This window comes from Salmo salar, chromosome 09, assembly GCF_965601325.2.
Source record: "Salmo salar chromosome 09, fSalSal1, whole genome shotgun sequence".
Lineage (NCBI taxonomy): Eukaryota > Metazoa > Chordata > Actinopteri > Salmoniformes > Salmonidae > Salmo > Salmo salar.
Genome location: NC_138299.1, coordinates 154,243,582 through 154,270,583, shown reverse-complemented (window position 1 = coordinate 154,270,583; position 27,002 = coordinate 154,243,582). Strand labels below are relative to the sequence as shown.

At 44.5% G+C, this 27,002-nt stretch overlaps 1 protein-coding gene across 3 annotated transcripts in view; it reads right to left on the bottom strand.

Annotated features, from left to right (window-relative positions):
- Positions 1-27,002, bottom strand: part of si (sucrase-isomaltase) — a 148,448-nt gene that overhangs the window by 28,614 nt on the left and 92,832 nt on the right. For all 3 annotated transcript variants that reach the window (XM_014215243.3, XM_014215242.3, XM_045724816.2), the window contains exons 25-33: positions 18,624-18,776; positions 18,246-18,452; positions 17,938-18,092; positions 17,643-17,811; positions 13,171-13,267; positions 2,014-2,126; positions 1,449-1,574; positions 869-997; positions 644-760 (exon numbers count right to left, since the gene is read on the bottom strand). In XM_014215243.3, coding sequence (XP_014070718.3) covers positions 644-760; positions 869-997; positions 1,449-1,574; positions 2,014-2,126; positions 13,171-13,267; positions 17,643-17,811; positions 17,938-18,092; positions 18,246-18,452; positions 18,624-18,776 — 1,266 coding nt within the window. The remainder of the gene's footprint in view (positions 1-643; positions 761-868; positions 998-1,448; positions 1,575-2,013; positions 2,127-13,170; positions 13,268-17,642; positions 17,812-17,937; positions 18,093-18,245; positions 18,453-18,623; positions 18,777-27,002) is intronic.

Sequence of the window (27,002 nt, the reverse complement as noted above, 5' to 3'; positions counted from 1 at the left end):
TTAGTAGAGTTTAATAGAGTCAATTAGTATAGTTGAAAATAGAAAATTGGTACAGTTTAATAGAGTAAATTAGTATAGTTGGATATAGATAATTAGTAGAGTTGAATAGAGTAAATTAGTAGAGTTGAATAGAGTTAATTAGTAGAGTTTAATAGAGTCAATTAGTATAGTTGAATATAGATAATTAGTAGAGTTGAATAGAGTCAATTAGTATAGTTGAATATAGATAATTAGTACAGTGTAATAGAGTAAAATAGTAGAGTTGAATATAGAGTGTTAGTAGAGTTGAATAGAGACAATTAGTATAGTTGAATATAGATAATTAGTACAGTTTAATAGAGTCAATTAGTAGAGTTGAATATAGAGAGTTAGTAGAGTTGAATAGAGACAATTAGTAGAGTTGAATAGAGAGCCTGGTTAACACAACAGCGTATTGAATGTGATGACAGTCATCAGACTCACACCTCCATCTAACTACTTCCTCTCTGTCTCACTCACTTTCTCCTTCTTCTTTATTTTATTCTATTTCAAACTGGTAATTTAAAAACGTAAATATTTATCTTCGTCCATCAGTTTTATCCTCAACTCAACCAACCCTCCCCTCTCTCTCTTTATGCCACCCTCCCTCTCCATCTCTCCTTACCTTCCCCCAGACGATGTCATTGCTGAGCTCCTTGGGCCATTTGATGAATACGTCTTCTTCTACACCACGGTCAAAGGCAGAGTAGGGTGTTGTCTCATTGGCACAGATGGCAGGGTCCTGCACGCATACACAAACAGGCATTAAAAAAACATTGTCAGAAAATACGTCTGGCCCTTATTACTGTTTTAAATGTGATCGTTATATGTTTCATATTCCATAATGTACCAGTATGAAGATGAATCTCATGCCTTCTCCTCTCATGTGGTCCACCAGGGCTGGTAGACCCTGGAACTGGCTATCCAGAACAAAGTCTAGCTGGCGCTCCATGTAGTCTATGTCTGCATACTGCACATCCTACAGGAGGTCGAGGGCATGGGTTAGTCTATGTTCTGCTTACTGTACATCCTACAGGAGGTCGAGGGCATGGGTTGGTCTATGTTCTGCATCCTGTACATTCTACAGGAGGTCGAGGGCATGGGTTGGTCTATGTTCTGCATACTGTACATTCTACAGGAGGTCGAGGGCATGGGTTAGTCTATGTTCTGCATACTGCACATCCTGCAGGGAGTACAGGGCTTGGGTTAGGGGCCTGGAAATTACTGTTGCTGACAAGGGCACTGGAGATAAGGATGCTTAAACAGAAACAAGGGGGTTTAACATAGGTAGAGAGTATTGTAGGGATTAAAGTAAGGGTGCTTGAGTTTAATGTACTTAGAGTAACACAAAGCTATTTATGATGACAAATGGTGTTGTAGGGTGTTGAGTAAGGGCACTTGTTTGAAGGGTATAATTCAAAGGTGCTTACGTAGGGTATTCCTGCTGCTCTCATTTCTCTGTAGAGGTCTGCTATCTCTGTGTCATTGGCGTATCCATAGCGACAGAGCTGGAACCCAAGGGACCAATAGGCAGGGAGCACGGGACGTCCAATCAGCTGATGAGAATGAACAAGGAAGTGAAACCAGTTAAGAAAGTTTACTTTTGGCTGAGATATGTCTTAAACAGGTTGTTGATTGTGTGCTTTGTCGTGTACTGTCTAAAGTAGCACGTGTGTGTGTGTGTGTGTGTGTGTGTGTGTGTGTGTGTGTGTGTGTGTGTGTGTGTGTGTGTGTGTGTGTGTGTGTGTGTGTGTGTGTGTTTAGATTGGCTAGATGAGGGAGCAATGAAGCGTAAAAGTCCCAGCTGCTGTAGTCCATCAGGAGGGGCACAGAGCCAGAAAAAGAACACACACACACACACACACACACACACACACACACACACACACACACACACACACACACACACACACACACACACACACACACACACACACACACACACACACACACACACACCTACAAACAAATACACACACACACAGAGAGACTTACGGCAGTATACTCCTCCACCACCAGCTCTGGGGTGGGTCCCATCACAATGTAGAAGTCCAGGATTCCCCCCAGGGTACGATAGGTCAGGGCAGGGGTCGGCTGGAAGGTCACATCTAGTGTCAAAGGTTAAAGGTCAGTGAATGTAAATATTTATATACATTCCTATAAGGTCAACAAAGGACCATCTGCAATTTATATTACATGATGCCAGTATGCCCTTGAACTGAAACAAAACAAACGATACACACTGTACTTAGAAACGGCCTGTTTGAGCTGGTTAGAAAGGGGTCGTCTGAGACTTTAGTTAGAAAGGGGTCGTCTGAGACTTTAGTTAGAAAGGGGTCGTCTGAGACTTTAGATAGAAAGGGGTCGTCTGAGACTTTAGTTAGAAAGGGGTCGTCTGAGACTTTAGTTAGAAAGGGGTCGTCTGAGACTTTAGTTAGAAAGGGATCGTCTGAGACTTTAGTTAGAAAGGGGTCGTCTGAGACTTTAGTTAGAAAGGGGTCGTCTGAGACTTTAGTTAGAAAGGGGTCGTCTGAGACTTTAGTTAGAAAGGGGTCGTCTGAGACTTTAGTTAGAAAGGGGACGTCTGAGACTTTAGTTAGAAAGGGGTCGTCTGAGACTTTAGTTAGAAAGGGGACGTCCTGAGACTTTAGATAGAAAGGGGTCGTCTGAGACTTTAGTTAGAAAGGGGTCCTTGATTAAGATGGTGCCGGAGAGGAAGGCAGACGTTTTACGTGTACCCAACCTAGTGTGCTTTTTTGTTCGCTTATTTGCGTTGTTTGTAACTTATTTTTCAACTTATTTTGTACATAATGTTGCCACTACCGTCTCTTATGACCGAAAATAACTTCTGGACATCAGGACCGCGATTACTCACCACGGACTGGCGGAATTTTTTTTCTTCCATTCACGACTCTGACGAGCCCGACGAGAAGGATATACGGCTTCCTGGGGAACAGGCCCTGATCCCCGTCATTTGAGTGAAGAGGAGGCGGAGAAAAAGGGGCCAAAGGGCGGCCTGTCTTCTGAGAATTTGCAGGAGATCGAAAAAAAACTACTGCCCTCCATTCTGCAAGCAAATGTGTAATCTTTGGAGAATAAAATTGATGCGCTACGCGGAATATTAAACTACCAACAGGACATTAAAAACTGTAACATCTTATGCTTCACGGAGTCGTGGCTGAACGACGACACTATCAACATACAGCTGGCTGGTTACACGCTATACCGGCAGGATAGAACAGCAATGTCTGGTAAGACAAGGGGTGGCGGACAATGTATTTTTGTAAATAATAGCTGGTGAATGATATCTAAGGTAGAGTATCTCATGATAAGCTATAGACCACACAATCTACCTAGAGAGTTTTTATCTGTATTTTTCGTAGCTGTCTACATACCACCACAGTCAGAGGCTGGCACTAAGACAGCATTGAATTAACTGTATTCCACCATAAGCAAACAAGAAAACGCTAACCCAGAGGCGGCGCCCCTAGTAGCCGGGGACTTTAATGCAGGGAAACTTAAATCCTTGTTACCAAATTTCTATCAGCATGTTAAATGTGCAACCAGAGGGAAAAAAACTCTCGACCACCTTTACTCTACAAACAGAGACACATACAAAGCTCTCCCTCGCCCTCAATTTGGCAAATCTGATCATAATTCTATCCTCCTGATTCCTGCTTACAAGAAAAAATTAAAGCAGGAAGCACCAGTGACAAGTTCAATAAAAAAGTGGTCAGATGAAGCAGATGCTAAACTAAAGGACTGTTTTGCTAGCACAGACTGGAATATGTTCCTGGATTCCTCAGATGGCATTGAGGAGTACACCACATCAGTCATTGGCTTCATCAATTAGTACATCGATGACGTCGTCCCCACAGTGACCATATGTACATACCCCAACCAGAAGCCATGGATTACAGGCAGCATCCACACTGAGCTGAAGGCTAGAGCTGCCGGATTCATGGAGCGGGACTCTAACCCGGAAACATACAAGAAATCCCGCTATGCCCTCCAACGAACCATCAAACAGGCAAAGCTTCAATACAGGACTAAGATCAAATCGTACTACACCGGCTCTGACGCTCGTCGGATGTGGCAAGGCTTGCAAACCATTACAGACTAGAAAAGGGAAGCACAGCCGAGAGCTGCCCAGTCACACAAGCCTACCAGACGAGCTAAACTACTTCTATGCTTGCTTCGAGGCAAATAACACTGAAACATGCATGAGATTATCAGCTGCTCCAGAAGACTGTGTGATCACGCTCTCCGCAGCCGATGTGAGTAAGACCTTTAAACAGGTCAACATTCACAAGGCCGCAGGGCCAGACGGATTACCAGGACGTGCACTGCGAGCATGCGCTGACCAACTGGCAAGTGTCTTCACTGACATTTTCAACCTCTCCCTGACCGAGTCTGTAATGCCAACATATTTTAAGCAGACCACCATAGTGCCTGTGCCCAAGAACACCAAGGTAACCTGCCTTAATGACTACTGACCCGTAGCACTCACGTCTGTAGTCATGAAGTGCTTTGAAAGGCCGGTCATGGCTCACATCAACACCATTATCCCAGAAACCCTAGACACACTCCAATTTGCATACCGCCCCAATAGATCCACAGATGATGCAATCTCTATTGCACACCACACTACCTTATCCCACCTGGACAAAAGGAACACCTATGTGAGAATGCTATTCATTGACTACAGCTCAGCGTTCAACACCATAGTGCCCTCAAAGCTCATCAATAAGCTAAGGACCCTGGGACTAAACACCTCCCTCTGCAACTGGATCCTGGACTTCCTGACGGGCTGACCCCAGGTGGTAAGGTAGGTAACAACACATCCACCATGCTGATCCTCAACACAGGGGCCCCTCAGGGGTACGTGCTCAGTCCCCTCCTGTACTCCCTGTTCACACATGACTGCACGGCCAGGCAGACTCCAACACCATCATTACATTTGCCGATGACACAACAACAGTAGGCCTGTTGTTTCCTGTTGCTGAATGAATATTTCCCTTCTGTAGCAAACTGGCTCAAATTACGATACTACATCTTTAGGAAGGGGGTGGTTTGAGCTGGAGTTAGAAAAATACATCCTATACAGAACTTAAAAGGTTTCTTCAGCTGTCCCCATAGGAGAACCCTTTGAAGAACCAAAAGGGTTCTACCTGGAACCAAACAAGATTGTACATAGAACCAAAAAGGGTTCTCCTATGAGAGTGGTCACCAATCTTTTCTGAGTCAAGATCACTTTCTGAGTCAATATCAAGCTGAGATCAGATTTCTTTTTAACATAACCTATTTAAAACAGTACCGTAGTACCAGTACAATATCACCGCATATTGGGTTTGCTTGAATTGCCCTGCCAATGCATTGTTGTTTGGACTATTTTTTTAAATGATACTAAAACATTTGAGGTAGGCTATATGATCTAACCGGTAGTTGTATTACTTTTGGGACACAGCTGAGTGAGTGTACATTTAAATAATTCGGTTTTTATTTTTATTTTGTACAGATTTTTCATGCATCTGATGGTCAGTCTCAACCACTCAACATCCCTCCTCTCTCCTTATCCACCACTGACACTGACCAAATTCATGTTGTTACTCCTATGAACAGAGAGAGAGAGAGAGAGAGAGAAGGGGAAATGAGTGGGTGTGTTAGAGGGAGGCAGGGACTGCTAATGCTCCGAAAGATCTGAAGTCACATTCCAATGCGAATACAGAGAGAACAACTAAGAGAGAGAGAGAGAGAGAGATGGATGGGGGTGGGGTGTTCTGTGACACTAAATGAGTCACTCTCTCTCTCTCGCTCTCGCTCTCGCTCTCTCAGCTCTAAGTCATATCAGGGCTTTCAGTGCATACTGGTTTGGTATCAACACTCGTTATCTGGTACACTATGACTACTATCATGAAAGTAGTATCAGCATCAAGTGTGATACCTAGGGTCTACAATAATTAACAAAATGGTGCAGATAGACATGGCAGCTCTGTATGTAGCTCCTAAGCAACTTTGCAGTATTTTTTGTTGTGTCATCTCTCACATTATTAGCCCAGAGCGTTTTTTTGCGTTATTAAATACAGCTGGAGGGAACTTATTCAACCTAGAATACGTCACAATTAAATGCCGCCCGCATTACCTCCCGAAGAGAATTATCTTCGGTCATCGTCACAGCTGTGTATATTCCCCCTCAAGCCGATACCACGACGGCTCTCAAGGAACTTCACTGGACTATGTGCAAACTGTAAACATCCTGTAAACCTAATATCCTGAAGTTGCATGTATTGTAGCTGGAGACTTGAACAAAGCAAATCCAAGGAAAACACTATTGAAGAGGAAAACACAACTGAAGAGGAAAACACAATTGAAGGGGAAAACACTACTGAAGTTCGACCAACACATTACCAGTAGTACTCGCGCTTAAAAAAAACTCTCAACCATTGTTACTCTCCCATCCGGGATGGCTACAAGGCCCTCCCCTGCCCTCCCTTTGGCAAATCAGATCACGACTCCATTCTGCTCCTCCCTTCCTATATGCAGAAACTCAAAAAGGAAGTACCCATACTAAGGTCTATACAACACTGGTCTGACCAATCGAAATCCATGCTTCAAGATTGTTTTGATCATAGGCTCAGACACGAGACGTATGTGGCAGAGACTCTAGACAATCACGGACTACGAAGGGAAGTCCAGCAATGTTGCAGACACCGACGTCTTCGATCCCAGACAAGCTAAACACCTTCTTCGCCCGCTTTGAGGATAACAAAGTGCCACCAACGCGGGCCACTTCCGAAGACTGTGGGCTCTCCTTCTCCGTGGCCGATGTGAGTAAGACATTTAAGGGTCTTTACCCTTCCAAGGCTGCTGACAAAAACGGCATCCCTAGCCGCGTCGTCAGAGCATGCGCAGACCAATTTGCTGGAGTGTTTACGTACATATTAAATCTCTCCCTATACCAGTCTGCTGTTCCCACTTGCTTCAAGATGTCCACCATTGTTCCTGTACCCAAGATAGTGAAGGTAACTGAACTAAATTACTATCACTCCGTTGCACTCACTTCTGTCATCCTGAAGCGCTTTGAGAGACTAGTCAAGGATCATATCCCCTACATCTTACCTGTCACCCTAGACCTACTGCAATTTTCATGCCACCCCAATAGATACACGGATGATGCAATCGCCATCACACTGCACACTGCCCTATCCCATCTGGACAAGAGGAATACCTATGTAAGAATGCTATTCATTGACTAAAGCTTAGCCTTCAACACCATAGTACCCTCCAAGCTCATCATTAAGCTCAGGGCCCTGGGTCTGAACCCCGCCCTGTGCAACTGGGTCCTGGACTTCCTGACGGGCCGCCCCCAGGTGGTGAAGTTAGGAAACAACACCTCCACTTCACTGATCCTCAACACTGGGGCCCCACAAGGTGTGTGCTCAGCTCCCTCCTGTACTCCCTTTTCACCCATGAATTCATGGCCACACACACCTCCAACTCAATCATCAAGTTTGCAGACGACACAACGGTGGTAGGCCTGATAACCAACAATGGTGAGACAGGGAGGAGGTGAGGGCCCTGGCGGAGTGTTGCCAGGAAAATAACCTCTCCCTCAAAATCAACAAATTGAAGATGCTGATCATGGACTTCAGGAGACAGCAGAGGGAGCACGGCCCCATCCACATTGATGGGGCCGCGGTGGAAAAGGTGAAAAGCTTAAAGTTCCTCTGTGTACACATTACAGACAATCTGAAATGGTCCACCCAAACAGACAGTGTAGTGGAGAAGGCGCAACAGCACCTCTTCAACTTTTACAAATGCATCATTGAGAGCATCCTGTCAGGCTGTACCACCGCCTGGTACTGCAACTGCACCGTCTGCAACCGCAGGGCTCTCCAGAGGGTGGTGAGGTCTGCCCAACGCATCACCGGGTGCACACTGCCTGTCCTCCAGGATATCTACAGTACCCAATATCACAGGAAGGCCAAAAAGATCATCAAGGACCTCAGACACTTGAGCCACGGCCTCTTCAACCCACTACCATCCAGAAGCTGAGGTCAGTACAGGTGCGTCAAAGCCATCAGACTTAAATAGCTATCACTAAACGGCCTCCACCAAGTACCCTGCCCTGACCTTAGTCACTGTCACTAGCCAGCTACCACCCGGTTACTCAATCCTGCACCTTAGCGGCTGCTGCCCTATATACATGTTGTACTAATTTCATAAGTATATACCGTATTCATGTCAAGTCCATCCTATTCAACTATTGCTGTACATACACTATTCTATCCTACAGATATACTATATATTCTATCCACAAACTGTCCATAATGTCTATACATCCCATCACATACAAATACAGTCGTAGTCGAAAGTTTAAATACACCATAGCCAAATACATTTAAACTCAGCTTTTCACAATTTCTGACATTTAATCCCAGTAAAAATTCCCTGTCTTAGGTCAGTTAGGATAACCACTTTATTTTAAGAATGTGAAATGTCAGAATAATAATAGAGAGTATTATTTATTTCAGCTTTTATTTCTTTCATCACTTTCCCAGTGGGTCAGAAGTTTACATACACTCAATTAGGATTTGGTAGCATTGCCTTTAAATTGTTTAACTTGGGTCAAACGTTTCGGGTAGCCTTCCATAAGCTTCCCACAATACGTTGGGAGAATTTTGGCCCATGCCTCCTGACAGAACTGGTGTAACTGAGTCAGGTTTGTAGGCCTCCTAGGAATGAGGTCAGGGCTTTCTGATGGCCACTCCAATACCTTGACTTTGTTGTAAACCATTTTGCCACAACTTTGTAAGTATGCTTGGGGTCATTGTCCATTTGGATGACCCATTTGTGACCAAGATTTAACTTCCTGACTTATGACTTTGATGTTGATGTTGCTTCAATATATCCATATAATTTTCTTCCTCATGACGCCATCTATTTTGTGAAGCAAAGCACCCCCACAACATGATGCTGCCACCCCCATGGTTGGTATGGTGTTCTTCGGCTTGCAAGCCTCCCCCTTTTTCCTCCAAACATAACGATGATCATTACGGCCAAACACTTCAATTTTTGTTTCATCAGACCAGAGGACATTTCTCCAAAAAGTACGATCTTTGTCCCCATGTGCAGTTGCAGACCGTAGTCTGGCTTTTTTATAGCGGTTTTGGAGCAGTGGCTTCTTCCTTGCTGAGCGGCCATTCTGGTTGTGTCGATATAGGACTTGTTTTACTGTGGTATAGATACTTTTGTACCTTGTTCCTCCAGCATCTTCACAAGGTCCTTTGCTGTTGTTCTGGGATTGATTTGCACTTTTCTCACCAAAGTACGTTCATCTCTAGGAGACAGAACGCATCTCCTTCCTGAGCGGTAGGACGGCTGCAGGGTCCCATGGTGCTTATACTTGCGTACTGTTGCTTGTACAGATGAACGTGGTACCTTCAGGCATTTGGAAATTGCTCCGAAGGATGAACCAGACTTGTGGCAGTCTACAATTTTTTTTCTGAAGTCTTGACTGATTTCTTTTGATTTTCCAATGATGTCAAGCAAAGAGCCACTGAGTTTGAAGGTAAGCCTTGAAATACATTCACAGGTACACCTCCAATTGACTCAAATTATGTCATTTAGACTATCAGAAGCTTCTAAAGCCATGACATAATTTTCTGGAATTTTCAAAGCTGTTTAAAGGCACAGTCAACTTCGTGTATGTAAACTTCTGACCGACTGGAATTGTGATAGAGTGAATTATAAATGAAATAATCTGTCTGTAAACAATTGTTGAAAAAATTACTTGTGTCATGCACAAAGTAGATGTCCTAACCGACTTGCCAAAACTATAGTTTGATAACAATAAATTTGTGGAGCGGTTGAAAAATGAGTTTTAATGACTCCTACCTAACTGTATGTAAACTTCCGACTTCAGCTGTATATTATATATATAATTATAATTATATATACACACACACAGTACCAGTCAAAAGTTTGGACACACCTACTCATTATTTGTACTATTTTCTACATTGTAGAATAATAGTGAAGACATGTAGTAACCAAAAAAGTGTTGAACAATCAAAATACATTTTACATGTGAGATTCTTCAAAGTAGCCACCCTTTGTCTTGATGACAGCTTTGCAAACCATTGGCATTCTCTCAACCAGCTTCATGAGGTAGTCACTGGGAATGCATTTCAATTCACAGGTGCGCCTGGTTAAAAGTTAATTTGTTGAATTTCTTTCCTTCTTAATGTGTTTGAGCCAATCAGTTGTGTAGTGGTAGGGGTGGTATACAGAAGATAGCAACCATTTCATAAAAGACCAAGTCCATATTATGGCAAGAACAGCTCAAATAAACAAAGAGAAATGACAGTCCACCATTAATTTAAGACATGAGGCCAGTAAATCCAGAAAATTTAAACAACTGCAGTTGCAAAAACCATCAAGTGCTATGATGAAACTGACTCTCATGAGTACCGCCACAGGAAAGGAAGACCTAGAGTTACCTTGACTGCAGAGGATAAGTTCATTAGCGTTAACTCCACCTCAGATTGCAGCCCAAATAAATGCTTCACAGAGTTGAAGTAACAGACACACCTCAATATCAACTGTTCAGAGGAGACTGAGTGAATTAGGCCTTTATGGTCAAATTGCTGCCAAGAAACCACTTCTAAAGGACACCAATAATATAAAGAGACTTGCTTGGGCCAAGAAACACAAGCAATGGACATTAGACATGTGGAAATCTGTCCTTTGGTCAGATGAGTGGTTCCCACCGTGAAGCATGGAGGAGGAGATGTGATGGTGTGGGGATGCTTTGTTGTTGACACTGTCAGTGATGTATTTAGAATTCAAGGAACACTTAACCAGCATGGTTAGCACAGCACTCTGCTGTGATACGCCATCCTATTTGGTTTGCGCTCAGTGGGACTAGAATTTGTTTTTCAACAGGACAATGACCCAAAACACACCCCCAGGCTGTGTAAGGGCTATTTGACCAAGGAGAGTGCCACCACAATCACCGACCTCAACCCAATTGAGATGGTTTGGGATGAGCTGGACCGCAGGGTGAAGGAAAAGCAGCCAACAAGTGCTCAGCATATGTGGGAACTCCTTCAAGACTGTTGGAAAAGCATTCCTCATGAAGCTGGTGGAGAGAATGCCAAGAGTGTGCAAAGCTGTCATCAAGGCAAAGGGTGGCTACATTGAAGAATCTAATATATCAAATATATCTGTTTAACACTTTTTCGGTTACTATACATGATTCCATATGTGTTATGTCATAGGTTTGATGTCTTCACTATTATTTTACTATTTAGAAAATAGTAAAATAAAGAAAAACCTTTGAATGAGTAGTTGTCCAAACTTCTGACTCTTATTGTATATTTACAGTGCATTCCGAAAGTGTTCAGACCCATTCTGTTTTCCACATGTTGTTACGTTACAGCCTTATTCTAAAATTGATTAAATATTTTTTTCCTCATCAATCTACACACAATACCCCATAATGACAAAGCAAAAACAGTTCTTGTTTGATACATTTTGGCAAATGTATTTATATAAGTGTTCAGACCCTTTGCCTTGAGACTCAAAATTAACCTAAGGTGCATCCTGTTTCCATTGATCATCCAAGGGGTGTTTCTGCAACTTGGTTGGAGCCCGCCTGCGGTAAATTTAATTAATTGGACATGATTTGGAAAGGTACACACCTGTCTATATAAGGTTCCACAGTTGACAGTGCATGTCTGAGCAAAAACCAAGCCATGAGGTTGAAGGTAGTGTCCGTAGAGCTCCGAGACAGGATTGTGTCGAGGCACAGATCTGGGGAAGGGTACCAAAAATGTCTGCAGCATTGAAGGTCCCCAGAAACTGGACTCCATCATTCTTAAATGGAAGAAGTTTGGAACCACCAAGACCCTTCCTAGAGCTGGCCCCCCGCCCAGCCAGACTGAGCAATCAGAGAGATCCCTGATGAAAACCTGCTCCAGAGCGCTCAGGACCTCAGACTGGGGGTGAAGGTTCACCTTCCAACAGGACAATGACCCGAAGAACACAGCCAAGACAACGCAGGAGTGGCTTCCTTGAGTTGCCCAGCCAGAGCCCGGACTTGAACCCGATCGAACATCTCTGGAGAGACCTTAAAATAGCTGTGCAGTGACTCTCCTCATTCAATCTGATAGATCTTGAGAGGATATGCAGAGAAGAATGGGAGAAACTCCCCAAATACAGGTGTGCCAAGCTTGTAGTGTCATACCCAAAGAGATACTGAGTAAAGGGTCTGAATAATTTATACACTTGCTAACATTTTTAAAAAAACAGTTTTTCCTTTGTCATTATGGGGTATTGTGTGTAGACTGATGTATAAAAAATAAAAAAACATAAATTTAGAATAAGGCTGTAACGTAACAAAATGTGGAAAAAGTCAAGGGGTCTGAATACTTTCTGAATGCACTGTATACTCTGGACTCCGACATTGCTCGTCCTAATATTTCTATATTTCTTAATTCCATTATTTTACTGTTAGATTTGTTTGTTTTGTTGTGTATTGTTAGTTATTACTGCGCTAAATATGTGTTTATGTGACCGATAACATTTGCTAAATATGTTTGTGACCAATAACATCTGCAATAATTTTATGTGACCAGTAACATCTGCTAAATATGTTTGTGACCAATAACATCTGCAATAATTTTATGTGACCAGTAACATCTGCTAAATATGTTCAAGCGACCAATACATTTGTATTTGATTTGAGTACCATTACATTTAACATTTACATTTCAGTTATTTAGCAGACAGTCTTATGCGAACTACTGAAAAACATTGTCATATATCCTATCAGAACACCTGCAGCTGAAATGACACCAGTGTTGTTTCATGCCCTGGACACAGAAAGTACTTTAGCAAGGATTGTTGTTGTTTATTCAGTCTGGTCCAGAAGGAGAAAAGCATGTGATTCTTTTCAGTGTGTGCTGTGCAGAATTGTCTCCAATGATGTAAGTTATATACTGTACATTCTGTCAGAAGGACATATGCTAAAATGTTGCAAAGTGTCCTCACACGTTCACATAAATATACATAGATTAATGAATATATGACTGAATGCATATGGCCAGGCACATAAAGTGTGTGTGTGAATGTGTGCGTTGTCCTCACCCATAGCGTTGCTGTTCAGCAGTAGTACACCGTGAGCATCGGCGGTCGTCTCTAGACCCATATAGAAGGGATGCACACCATAGCCATTCATCTTATACTGTAGATAGAGAGATAGAGAGAGATTAAAAATGATGCATTAGATCAGAGAGTCCCAGAGTTAATTTGAATGGGGGCACAGATAGAGACTGGATACTGAGTTCCCTCTGTGGAGGCAGAGATAGAGACTGGTTACTGAGTTCCCTCTGTGGAGGCAGAGATAGAGACTGGTTACTGAGTTCCATCTGTGGAGGCAGAAAGAGAGATTGGATACTGAGTTCCCTCTGTGGAGGAAGAGAGAGAGACTGGTTACTGAGTTCCCTCTGTGGAGGCAGAGATAGAGACTGGATACTGAGTTCCCTCTGTGGAGGCAGAGATAGAGACTGGTTACTGAGTTCCATCTGTGGAGGCAGAAAGAGAGATTGGATACTGAGTTCCCCCTGTGGAGGAAGAGAGAGAGACTGGCTACTGAGTTCCCTCTGTGGAGGCAGAAAGAGAGACAGGTTACTGAGATCCCTCTGTGGAGGCAGAGAGAGAGACAGGTTACTGAGGTTCCTCTGTGGAGGCAGAGATAGAGACAGGTTACTGAGGTTCCTCTGTGGAGGCAGAGAGAGAGAGACAGGTTACTGAGATCCCTCTGTGGAGGCAGAGAGAGAGAGACAGGTTACTGAGGTTCCTCTGTGGAGGCAGAGATAGAGACAGGTCACTGAGGTTCCTCTGTGGAGGCAGAGAGAGAGACAGGTTAACACTGGGAATATCAAAAGTCATTACTACCTGTTCCATGACATAAAGGAACGTGTTCATGTTTGATGTGATGTCTCTGAGTTATGCCTCTGTCTGTTTCTGCTGCTGGTGTGTGTGTGTGTGTGTGTGTGTGTGTGTGTGTGTGTGTGTGTGTGTGTGTGTGTGTGTGTGTGTGTGTGTGTGTGTGTGTGTGTGTGTGTGTGTGTGTGTGTGTGTGTGTCTTTGGGACCTGGTGGCATTAGGATGTGGCGTGATGTCACGAGTCAGAAGAGAAAGGTTGTTAGCTCTAACGAGGACTGACAGCTAATGACGAAACACACAATCACACAAAAACGCACACAGACACACACACACACACACACATAGGAGAGGCTCAAGAGGGGAACATACACACTGCATTACCCTGTGGAGTTGTCATAACAGCTCAGTAATTAAACAGGATAAAGCAGCCATGAGCAGACTTCTTGGCCCTGCGTGTGTTGGGCATTATGAATGTCATGATTATACTGGTCCATCTGGTCAAATGCCAACAGACACTGATAGGAAGTTTTCAATGAAATATAATGTCTACTGTGTTTGGGACTGTGTGTGTGTGTGTGTGTGTATTTGTGTGTGTGTGTATGTGTATGTGTGTGTATTTGTGTGTGTGTGTGTGTGTGAGTGTATATCTGTGTATGTGTGAGTGTACGTGTGCGGGTGTATGTATGTGTGGGTGTGTGTGTGTGTGTGTGTGTGTGTATCTGTGTGTATGTGTGTATGTGTGTGTATTTGTGTATGTGTGTGAGTGTGTGTATGTGTATGTGTCTCTGGGTGTACGTGTGCGGGTGTATGTGTGTGTGTGCGTGTGTGTGTGTGTGTGTGTGTGTGTGTGTGTGTGTGTGTCTGTGTGTAGGTGTATTTGTGTATGTGTGTATCTGTGTGTATGTGTGTGTATGTGTCCTCTCTAATCAACTGTAAATTTCGGTGTTCCTCAAAGTTCCGTTTTAGGACCACTATTGTTTTCACTATATATTTTACCTCTTGGGGATGTCATTCGAAAACATAATGTTAACTTTCACTGCGATGCGGATGACACACAGCTGTACATTTCAATGAAACATGGTGAAGCCCCAAAATTGCCCTCGCTAGAAGCCTGTGTTTCAGACATAAGGAAGTGGATGGCTGCAAACTTTCTACTTTTTTTTTTTTTAACTCGGACAAAACAGAGATGCTTGTTCTAGGTCACAAGAAACAAAGAGATCTTGTGTTGAATCTGCCAATTAATCTTGATGGTTTTACAGTAGTCTCAAATAAAACTGTGAAGGACCTCGGCGTTACTCTGGACCCTGATCTCTCTTTTGACGAACATATCAAGACTGTTTCAAGGACAGCTTTTTTCCATCTAAGTAACATTGCAAAAATCAGAAACTTTCTGTCCAAAATCATGCAGAAAAATTAATCCATGCTTTTGTTACTTCTAGGTTAGACTACTGCAATGCTCTACTTTCCGGCTACCCGGATAAAGCACTAAATACACTTCAGTTAGTGCTAAATACGGCTGCTAAAATCCTGACTAGAATTCTAAAATTTGATCATATTACTCCAGTGCTAGCCTCCCTACACTGGCTTCCTGTTAAGGCAAGGGCTGATTTCAAAGTTTTACTGCTAACCTACAAAGCACTACATGGTGTCACGAATCCTGCCGAGGGTGACTCCTCTCCCTGTTCGGGTGGCGCTCGGCGGTCGTCGTCACCGGCCTACTAGCTGCCACCGATCCCTTTTTCCCTTTTCTGTTGGTTTTGTCTTGATTGTTTGCACCTGTGTATGATTAGTGTTTAGTTGAGTATTTAAGCCCGTTTCCCCACCTGTTCTGTGTGCGGGCTTACTTTCTGTTTTCGACTGTTGTTTATGCAGTGGTACGTGTTATTGGATCATTGTGTTTGTTGGATCACACCCAGTTGTGTTTTCATGGGTGTACTTTTCTTTTACGGTGCAATTCATTAAAAGCCCGTTAGCAACTACTCCTGTTTCCTGCGCCTGACTCCACACCCACTACTGCAAGCGTTACACATGGGCTTGTTCCTACCTATCTTTCCGATTTGGTCCTGCCGTACATACCTACACGTACGCTATGGTCACAAGACGCAGGCCTCCTAATTGTTCCTAGAATTTCTAAGCAAACAGCTGGAGGCAGGGCTTTCTCCTATAGAGCTCAATTTTTATGGAATGGTCTGCATACCCATGTGAGAGACGCAGACTCGGTCTCAACCTTTAAGTCTTTACTGAAGACTCATCTCTTCAGTAGGTCCTATGATTGAGTGTTGTCTGGCCCAGGAGTGTGAAGGTGAACAGAAAGGCTCTGGCGCAACGAACCACCCTTGCTGTCTCTGCCTGGCCAGTTCCCCTCTCTCCACTGGGATTCTCTGCCTCTAACCCTATTACAGGGGCTGAGTCACTGGCTTACTGGTGCTCTTCCATGCCATCTCTAGGAGGGGTGCGTCACTTGAGTGGGTTGAGTCACTGACGTAGTCTTCCTGTCTGGGTTGGCGCCCCTCCTTGGGTTGTGCCGTGGTGGAGATCTTTGTGGCTATACTCGGCCTTGTCTCAGGATGGTACGTTGGTGGTTGAAGGTATCCCTCTAGTGGTGTGGGCGCTGTGCTTTGGCAAAGTGGGTGGGGTTATATCCTGCCTGTTTGGCCCTGTCCTGGGGTATCATCGGATGGGGCCACAGTGTCTCCTGACCCCTCCTGTCTCAGCCTCCAGTATTTATGCTGCAGTAGTTTATGTGTCGGGGGGCTAGGGTCAGTCTGTTATATCTGGACTATTTCTCCTGTCTTATCCGGTGTCCTGTGTGAATTTAAGTATGCTCTCTCTAATTCTCTCTCTCTTTCTCTCTTTCTTTCTTTCTTTCTTTCTTTCTCTCTCTCGGAGGACCTGAGCCCTAGGACCATGCCTCAGGACTACCTGGCATGATGACTCCTTGTTGTCCCCAGTCCACCTGGCCGTGCTGCTGCTCCAGTTTCAACTGTTCTGCCTGCGGCTATGGAACCCTGACCTGTTCACCGGACGTGCTACCTGTCCCAGACCTGCTGTTTTCAACTCTCTAGAGACAGCAGGAGTGGTAGAGATACTCTCAATGATCGGCTATGAAAAGCCAACTGACATTTACTCCTGAGGTGCTGACCTGTTGCACCCTCGACAACTACTGTGATTATTATTATTTGACCATGCTGGTCATTTATGAACATTTGAACATCTTGGCCATGTTCTTCTTATAATCTCCACCCGGCACAGCCAGAAGAAGACTGGCCAACCCTTCATAGCCTGGTTCCTCTCTAGGCTTCTTCCTAGGTTTTGGCCTTTCATGGGAGTTTTTCCTAGCCAACGTGCTTCTACACCTGCATTGCTTGCTGTTTTGGGTTTTAGGCTGGCTTTCTGTACAGCACTTTGAGATATCAGCTGATTTAAGAAGGGCTATATAAATACATTTGATTTGATTTGATTTGTATGTGTGTGTATGTGTGTGAGTATATGTGTGCGGGTGTATGTATGTGTGTGTGTGTGTGTGTGCGTGCGTGCATGGGTGTGTGTGTGTGTGTGTGTGTGTGTGTGTGTGTGTGTGTGTGTGTGTGTGTGTGTGTGTGTGTGTGTGTGTGTGTGTGTGTGTGTGTGTGGTGTGTGTGTGTGTGTGTGTGCGTCTGTGAGTGACTCACCCCAGGAGGCTGGTCCTTAGCGAACATGCCCCAGGTATGATAGTTGAGATCGTGTTTGAATGAGGTGTGTTCTGTCTCTCCAAACCCATAGACATAATCTGAAGACAGACGTGTTGACACCTGGATGAACAGATCTGAGAAGGTAAAGCCTGGCAACGCAGAGTCCCATCTAAGAGAGAGAAATAGCGAGACATTTCTAATTAATTCTTCACCAGCATAGTCATTGTTTGTACCCCATGTTCAGATCTATGGTAATGATAGCAACCAGCAGCTGTGGCGGAGGGAGGTCACTTACATTAGTGTGCCAGTGCTCTTTCGGATGACCTGGATGCCAAAAGGCTGTTTTTTGACCTGGACGATATAAAGTCTCTTAGTCTCATCTGTCTCTGGGGTGGAGGGGACATTAAGGGGGACAGGAACCTCAAATCGCTTATTTGTAGGGTCATAGATCTAGAGAGAGAAAGAGAGAGAGAGTAACATACAGAGAGAGAGTAAGATAGAGAGAGAAACAGAGAGAGAGAAAGACAGAGAGAGAGAGAGTGATGAGTGCCATGTGACACTAACTGAGTCACTACAATCTTTCATTCACAAGTGGGAAGGAACCTTAAACTGCAGCAGGTCTGCACTGTGGTATTTGATCTCCACTCTGAGAGAGTTTATGTCTGGAGATTCTGGTCTTCCGCTGCTCCGGAACCCAGCGTTCCGCGTGATGTCGAAGCTCCAGCCGGAAGGTTGCTCTATCACCGTGGTAGCGGTGTAACCGTAGTCCTCGGGGTAGTAACACCACGGGACGCCTTCATTGGTAGACGTCTGGTCAGGAGAGAGACATTAAAAGTATCAACATGGGTGTTTTGATTAAATACCTTTGGAGGAACTGTGTGTGTGTGTGTGTGTGTGTGTGTGTGTGTGTGTGTGTGTGTGTGTGTGTGTGTGTGTGTGTGTGTGTGTGTGTGTGTGTGTGTGTGTGTGTTTGCGACCCACCCCCCAGATGCAGCCCCTGGCCCTACACTTGGTCTCGTCACTGTCGGGCTCTGGGTAGCAGTCAAAGCGCTCTGGCACTGGGTCTCTGACCTGGTCCCATCGCACTGTGTAGTTCTGACCCAGAGTCAGATTCAAATCTCGCAGATACAACACCTAGGACCAAGAGATGAGGGGGGAGGGAAGGGGAAGATAGGTGACAGAGGGGGGAGCGAGATGGGTGGGGGGACAAAGTGAGAGACAGAGAGTATATTTAAGCAATAAGTCATGATGGGATGTGGAATATGGCCAATATACCACGGCTAAGGGCTGTTCTTATGCATTAATATGGAGTTGCTCCCTGCTTTGCTGCTATAAAAGCCTCCACTCTTCTGGGAAGACTTTCCACTAGATGCTGGAACATTGCTTTGGTGACTCGCTTCCATTCAGCCACAACAGCATTAATGAGGTTAGGCACTGATGTTGGACGATTAAGCCTGGCTTGCAGTCGGCTTTACAATTCATCCCAAAGGTGTTGGATGGGGTTGATGTCAGGGGTCTGTGCAGGCCAGTCAAGTTCTTCCACACCGATCTCGACAAACCATTTCTGTATGGACCTTGCTTTGTGCACGGGGGAATTGTCATGCTGAAACAGAAAATGGCCTTCCCCAAACTGTTGCCACAAAGTTGGAAGCACAGAATCGTCTATAATGTCATTGTATGCTTTAGCGTTAAGATCTCTCTTCACTGGAACTAAGGAGCTAGAACCATGAAAAACAGCCCCAGACCATTATTCCTCCTCCACCAAACTATACAGTTGGCACTATGCATTTGGGCAGGTAGCATTGTCCTGGCATCCTCCAAACCCAGATTTGTCCATCGGACTGCCAGATGGAGAAGCGTGATTCATTACTCCAGAAAATGTGTTTCCACTGCTCAGAGTCCAATGGTGGAAAGCTTTACACCACTCAAGCACACGTTTGGCATCGCGCATGGTGATCTTAGGCTTGTGTGCGACTGCTTGGCCTTGGAAACCCATTTCATGAAGCTCCCGACGAACAGTTCTTGTGCTGAGGTTGCTCCCAGAGGCAGTTTGGAACTTGGTAGTGAGTGTTGCAACCGAGGACAGAAGCAGGAGCTTGTGTGGCCTACCACTTCGCGCCTGAGCCGTTGTTGCTCTACATTTTTTAAATTGAACATTTATTTAACTAGGCAAGTCAGTTAAGAACAAATTGTTATTTACAATGATGGCCTACTGGGAAAAAGTGGGTTAACTGCCTAGTTCAGGGGCATAATAACAGATTTTTACCTTGTCTGCTCAGGGATTCGATACAGCAACCTTTCAGTTACTGGCCCAATGCTCTAACCACTAGGCTACCTGCCTCCTCTACACTCTAACCACTAGGCTACCTGCCTCCTCTACACTCTAACCCTAGGCTACCTGCCGCCCTGAAATATCAGTGATTAAAGTTGACCAGGGCAGCTCTAGCAGAGCAGAAATTTGACGAACTGACCTTTTGGAAAGGTGGCATCCTATGAGCTCTTCAGTAAGGCCATTCTACTGCCAATGTTTGTCTATGGAGATTGCATGGCTGTGTGCACGATTTAATACAACTGTCAACAATGAGTGTGAATGAAATAGACGAATCCTAGCAAAGAGAATTCCTCCTGACAGGTTATATTGTAGGTAACCCTGGTCTGTCAGTGTCTGAGACATAGCTAACACTTTCACCTACCTACCTACCACGTTAGTAGCTACCTCTATCATACCTACCTACCTACCTACCTACCTACCTACCACCATGTTAGTACCTCTATCATACCTACCACCATGTTAGTAGCTTCCTCTATCATCCATACCCACCTACCACCATGTTAGTACCTCTATCATACCTACCTCCATGTTAGGAGCTTCCTCTATCATCCATACCTACCTACCACCATGTTAGAACCACTATCACACCAACCTACCACCATGTTAGTAGCTACCTCTATCATACCTACCACCATGTTAGTACCTCTATCATACCTACCACCATGTTAGTACCTCTATCATACCTACCACCACATTAGTACCTCTATCATACCTACCTACCACAACGTTAGTAGCTACACCTATCATACCTACCAAACTTCCACCATGTTTGTAGCAACCTCTATCATACCTACCTACCTACCTACCTACCTACCACCATGTTAGTAGCGACATATATCATACCTACCTACCTACCACCATGGTAGAAGCTACCTCTATCATACCTACCTACCTACCACCATGTTAGTACCTCTATCATACCTACCACCATGTTAGTACCTCTATCATACCAACCTACCACCATGTTAGTACCTCTATCATACCTACCACCATGTTAGTACCTCTATCATACCAACCTACCACCATGTTAGTACCTCTATCACACCTACCACCATGTCAGTACCTCTATCACACCTACCACCATGTTAGTACCTCTATCACATCTCCCACCATGTTAGTACCTCTATCATACCTCCCACCATGTTATTACCTCTATGATATCTCCCACCATGTTAGTACCTCTATCACGCTTGGATTGCGTCCTACCTGACAGGTCGCTCCTACCAGGTGGCGTGGCGAGAATCTGTCTCCGCACCACGTGCTCTCACCACTGGTGTCCCCCAGGGCTCTGTTCTAGGCCCTCTCCTATTCTCGCTATACACCAAGTCACTTGGCTCTGTCATATCCTCACATGGTCTCTCCTATCATTGCTATGCAGACGACACACAATTAATCTTCTCCTTTCCCCCTTCTGATAACCAGGTGGCGAATCGCATCTCTGCATGTCTGGCAGACATATCAGTGTGGATGACGGACCACCACCTCAAGCTGAACCTCGGCAAGACGGAGCTGCTCTTCCTCCCGGGGAAGGACTGCCCGTTCCATGATCTCGCCATCATGGTTGACAACTCCATTGTGTCCTCCTCCCAGAGTGCTAAGAACCTTGGCGTGACCCTGGACAACACCCTGTCGTTCTCTACTAACATCAAGGCGGTGACCCGATCCTGTAGGTTCATGCTCTACAACATTCGCAGAGTACGACCCTGCCTCACACAGGAAGCGGCGCAGGTCCTAATCCAGGCACTTGTCATCTCCCGTCTGGATTACTGCAACTCGCTGTTGGCTGGGCTCCCTGCCTGTGCCATTAAACCCCTACAACTCATCCAGAACGCCGCAGCCCGTCTGGTGTTCAACCTCCCCAAGTTCTCTCACGTCACCCCGCTCCTCCGCTCTCTCCACTGGCTTCCTGTTGAAGCTCGCATCCGCTACAAGACCATGGTGCTTGCCTACGGAGCTGTGAGGGGAACGGCACCTCCGTACCTTCAGGCTCTGATCAGGCCCTACACCCAAACAAGGGCACTGCGTTCATACACCTCTGGCCTGCTCGCCTCCCTACCTCTGAGGAAGCACAGTTCCCGCTCAGCCCAGTCAAAACTGTTCGCTGCTCTGGCACCCCAATTTGTGGAACAAGCTCCCTCACGACGCCAGGACAGCGGAGTCAATCACCACCTTCCGGAGACACCTGAAACCCCACCTCTTTAAGGAATACCTAGGATAGGATAAAGTAATCCTTCTAACCCCCCCCCCCCCCCCCCTTAAAAGATTTAGATGCACTATTGTAAGTGGTTGTTCCACTGGATATCATAAGGTGAATCCACCAATTTGTAAGTCGCTCTGGATAAGAGCGTCTGCTAAATGACTTAAATGTAAATGTATCACACCTACCATCATGTTAGTACCTCTATCATACCTACCACCATGTTAGTACCTCTATCATACCTACCTACCACCATGTTAGTACCTCTATCATACCTACCTACCTACCACCATGTTAGTACATCAATACTACCTACCTACCTACCTAGTTAGTACCTCTATCATACCTACCACCATGTTAGTAGCTACTTCAATCATACCTATCTACCACCATGTTAATAGCTCTATCATACCTACCACCATGTTAGTACCTCTATCACATTTACCACCATGTTAGTACCTCTATCACACCTACCACCATGTTAGTACCTCTATCACACCTCCCACCATGTTAGTACCTCTATCACATCTACCTACAACCATGTCAGTACCTCTATCATACCTACCACCATGTTAGTAGCTTCCTCTATCATACCTCCCACCATGTTAGTACCTCTATCATACCTACCACCATGTTAGTACCTCTATCACATCTACCTACAACCATGTCAGTACCTCTATCATACCAACCACCATGATAGTACCTCTATCACATCTACCTACCACCATGTTAGTAGCTCTATCATACCTACCTACCACCATGTTAGTACCTCTATCACACCTCCCACAATGTTATTAGCTACCTCTATCATACATACCACCATGTTAGTACCTCTATCATACCTCCCACCATGTTAGTACCTCTATCATACCTACCACCATGTTAGTAGCTTCCTCTATCATACCTACCACCATGTTAGTACCTCTATCATACCTACCACCATGTTAGTACCTCTATCACATCTACCTACAACCATGTCAGTACCTCTATCATACCAACCACCATGTTAGTACCTCTATCACATCTACCTACCACCATCTTAGTACCTCTATCATACCTACCACATGTTAGTACCTCTATCATACCTACCACCATGTTAGTAGCTCTATCCTGCCTACCTACCACCATGTTAGTACCTCTATCACACCTCCCACAATGTTATTAGCTACCTCTATCATACCTACCACCATGTTAGTACCTCTATCATACCTACCACCATGTTATTAGCTGCCTCTATCATACCTACCACCATGTTAGTAGCTCTATCATACCTACCACCATGTTAGTACCTCTATTATACCTACCACCATGTTAGTACCTCTATCACACCTACCACCATCTTAGTACCTCTTTCATACCTACCACCATGTTAGTACCTCTATCACACCTACCACCATGTTAGTACCTCTATCATACTTACCTACCTACCACCATGTTAGTACCTCTATCACACCTACCACCATGTTAGTACCTTTATCATACCTACCTACCTACCACCATGTTAGTACCTCTATCACACCTCCCACCATGTTAGTACCTCTATCACACCTCCCACCATGTTAGTACCTCTATCATACCTACCACCATGTTAGTACCTCTATCACACCTCCCACCATGTTAGTACCTCTATCATACCTACCACCATGTTAGTACCTCTATCATACCTACCACCATGTTAGTACCTCTATCATACCTACCACAATGTTAGTACCTCTATCATAGCTACCACCACGTTAGTACCTCTATCATACCTCCCACCATGTTAGTACCGCTATCATACCTAGCACCATGTTAGTACCTCTATCACATCTACCTACAACCATGTCAATACCTCTATCATACCTACCACCATGTTAGTAGCTTCCTCTATCATACCTACCACCATGTTAGTAGCTTCCTCTATCATACCTACCACCATGTTAGTACCTCTATCACATCTACCTACAACCATGTCAGTACCTCTATCATACCAACCACCATGTTAGTACCTCTATCACATCTACCTACCACCATCTTAGTACCTCTATCATACCTACCACCATGTTAGTACCTCTATCATACCTACCACCATGTTAGTAGCTCTATCCTGCCTACCTACCACCATGTTAGTACCTCTATCACACCTCCCACAATGTTATTAGCTACCTCTATCATACCTACCACCATGTTAGTACCTCTATCATACCTACCACCATGTTATTAGCTGCCTCTATCATACATACCACTATGTTAGTAGCTCTATCATACCTACCACCATGTTAGTACCTCTATCATACCTACCACCATGTTAGTACCTCTATCACACCTACCACCATGTTAGTACCTCTTTCATACCTACCACCATGTTAGTACCTCTATCACACCTACCACCATGTTAGTACCTCTATCATACTTACCTACCTACCACCATGTTAGTACCTCTATCACACCTACCACCATGTTAGTACCTTTATCATACCTACCTACCTACCACCATGTTAGTACCTCTATCACACCTCCCACCATGTTAGTACCTCTATCACACCTCCCACCATGTTAGTACCTCTATCATACCTACCACCATGTTAGTACCTCTATCACACCTCCCACCATGTTAGTACCTCTATCATACCTACCACCATGTTAGTACCTCTATCATACCTACCACCATGTTAGTACCTCTATCACATCTACCTACAACCATGTCAATACCTCTATCATACCTACCACCATGTTAGTACCTCTATCATACCTACCACCATGTTAGTACCTCTATCACATCTACCTACAACCATGTCAGTACCTCTATCATACCAACCACCATGTTAGTACCTCTATCACATCTACCTACCACCATCTTAGTACCTCTATCATACCTACCACCATGTTAGTACCTCTATCATACCTACCACCTTGTTAGTAGCTCTATCCTGCCTACCTACCACCATGTTAGCACCTCTATCATACCTACCTCCCACCATGTTAGTACCTCTATCACACCTCCCACAATGTTATTAGCTACCTCTATCATACCTACCACCATGTTAGTACCTCTATCATACCTACCACCATGTTATTAGCTGCCTCTATCATATCTACCACCATGTTAGTAGCTCTATCATACCTACCACCATGTTAGTACCTCTATCATACCTACCACCATGTTAGTACCTCTATCACACCTACCACCATATTAGTACCTCTATCATACCTACCACCATGTTAGTACCTCTATCACACCTACCTACCTACCACCATGTTAGTACCTCTATCACACCTACCTACCTACCACCATGTTAGTACCTCTATCATACCTACCACCATGTTAGTACCTCTATCATACCTACCACCATGTTAGTACCTCTATCACACCTACCACCATGTTAGTACCTCTTTCATACCTACCACCATGTTAGTACCTCTTTCATACCTACCACCATGTTAGTACCTCTATCACACCTACCACCATGTTAGTACCTCTATCATACCTACCTACCTACCACCATGTTAGTACCTCAATCATACCTACCACCATGTTAGTACCTCTATCATACCTACCACCATGTTAGTACATCAATACAACCTACCTACCTACCTACCTACCTACCTACCTACCTACCTACCTACCTACCTACCTACCTACCTACCTACCTACCTACCTACCTACCTACCTACCTACCTACCTACCTACCATGTTAGTACCTCTATCATACCTACCACCATGTTAGTAGCTTCGTTTATCACACCTACCACCATGTTAGTAGCTTCCTCTATCATACCTACCTACCTACCACCATGTTAGTACCTCTATCACACCTACCACCATATTAGTACCTCTTTCATACCTACCACCATGTTAGTACCTCTATCACACCTCCCACCATGTTATTACCTCTATCATACCTACCTACCTACCACCATGTTAGTACCTCTATCACACCTACCACCATGTTAGTACCTCTTTCATACCTACCACCATGTTAGTACCTCTATCACACCTACCACCATGTTAGTACCTCTATCATACCTACCTACCTACCACCATGTTAGTACCTCTATCACACCTCCCACCATGTTAGTACCTCTATCATACCTACCACCATGTTAGTACCTCTATCATACCTACCACCATGTTAGTTCCTCTATCATACCTACCACCATGTTAGTACCTCTATCACACCTCCCACCATGTTAGTACCTCTATCATACCTACCACCATGTTAGTACCTCTATCATACCTACCACCATGTTAGTACCTCTATCATACCTACCACCATGTTAGTACATCAATACTACCTACCTACCTACCTACCTACCTACCATGTTAGTACCTCTATCATACCTACCACCATGTTAGTAGCTTCCTCTATCACACCTACCACCATGTTAGTAGCTTCCTCTATCATACCTACCTACCTACCACCATGTTAGTACCTCTATCATACCTACCACCATGTTAGTACCTCTATCATACCTACCACCATGTTAGTACATCTATCAAACCTACCTACCTACCTACCACCATGTTAATAGCTACCTTGATAATACCTATCTACCACCATGTTAATAGCTACCTCGATCATACCTGCCTACAACCATGTTAGTACATCAATACTACCTACCACCATGTTAGTACATCAATACTACCTACCACCATGTTAGTACATCAATACTACCTAACTACCAACCTACCACCATGTTAGTACATCAATACTACCTACCTACCAACCTACCACCATGTTAGTACATCTTTCCTGACCATACTGTAGAACATTTACCTTCATATCTTCCTCTGGAAGACTAACCTTGAACTGAATTACATGAATGTATCCTCTTCTACTGCTAATGTTGG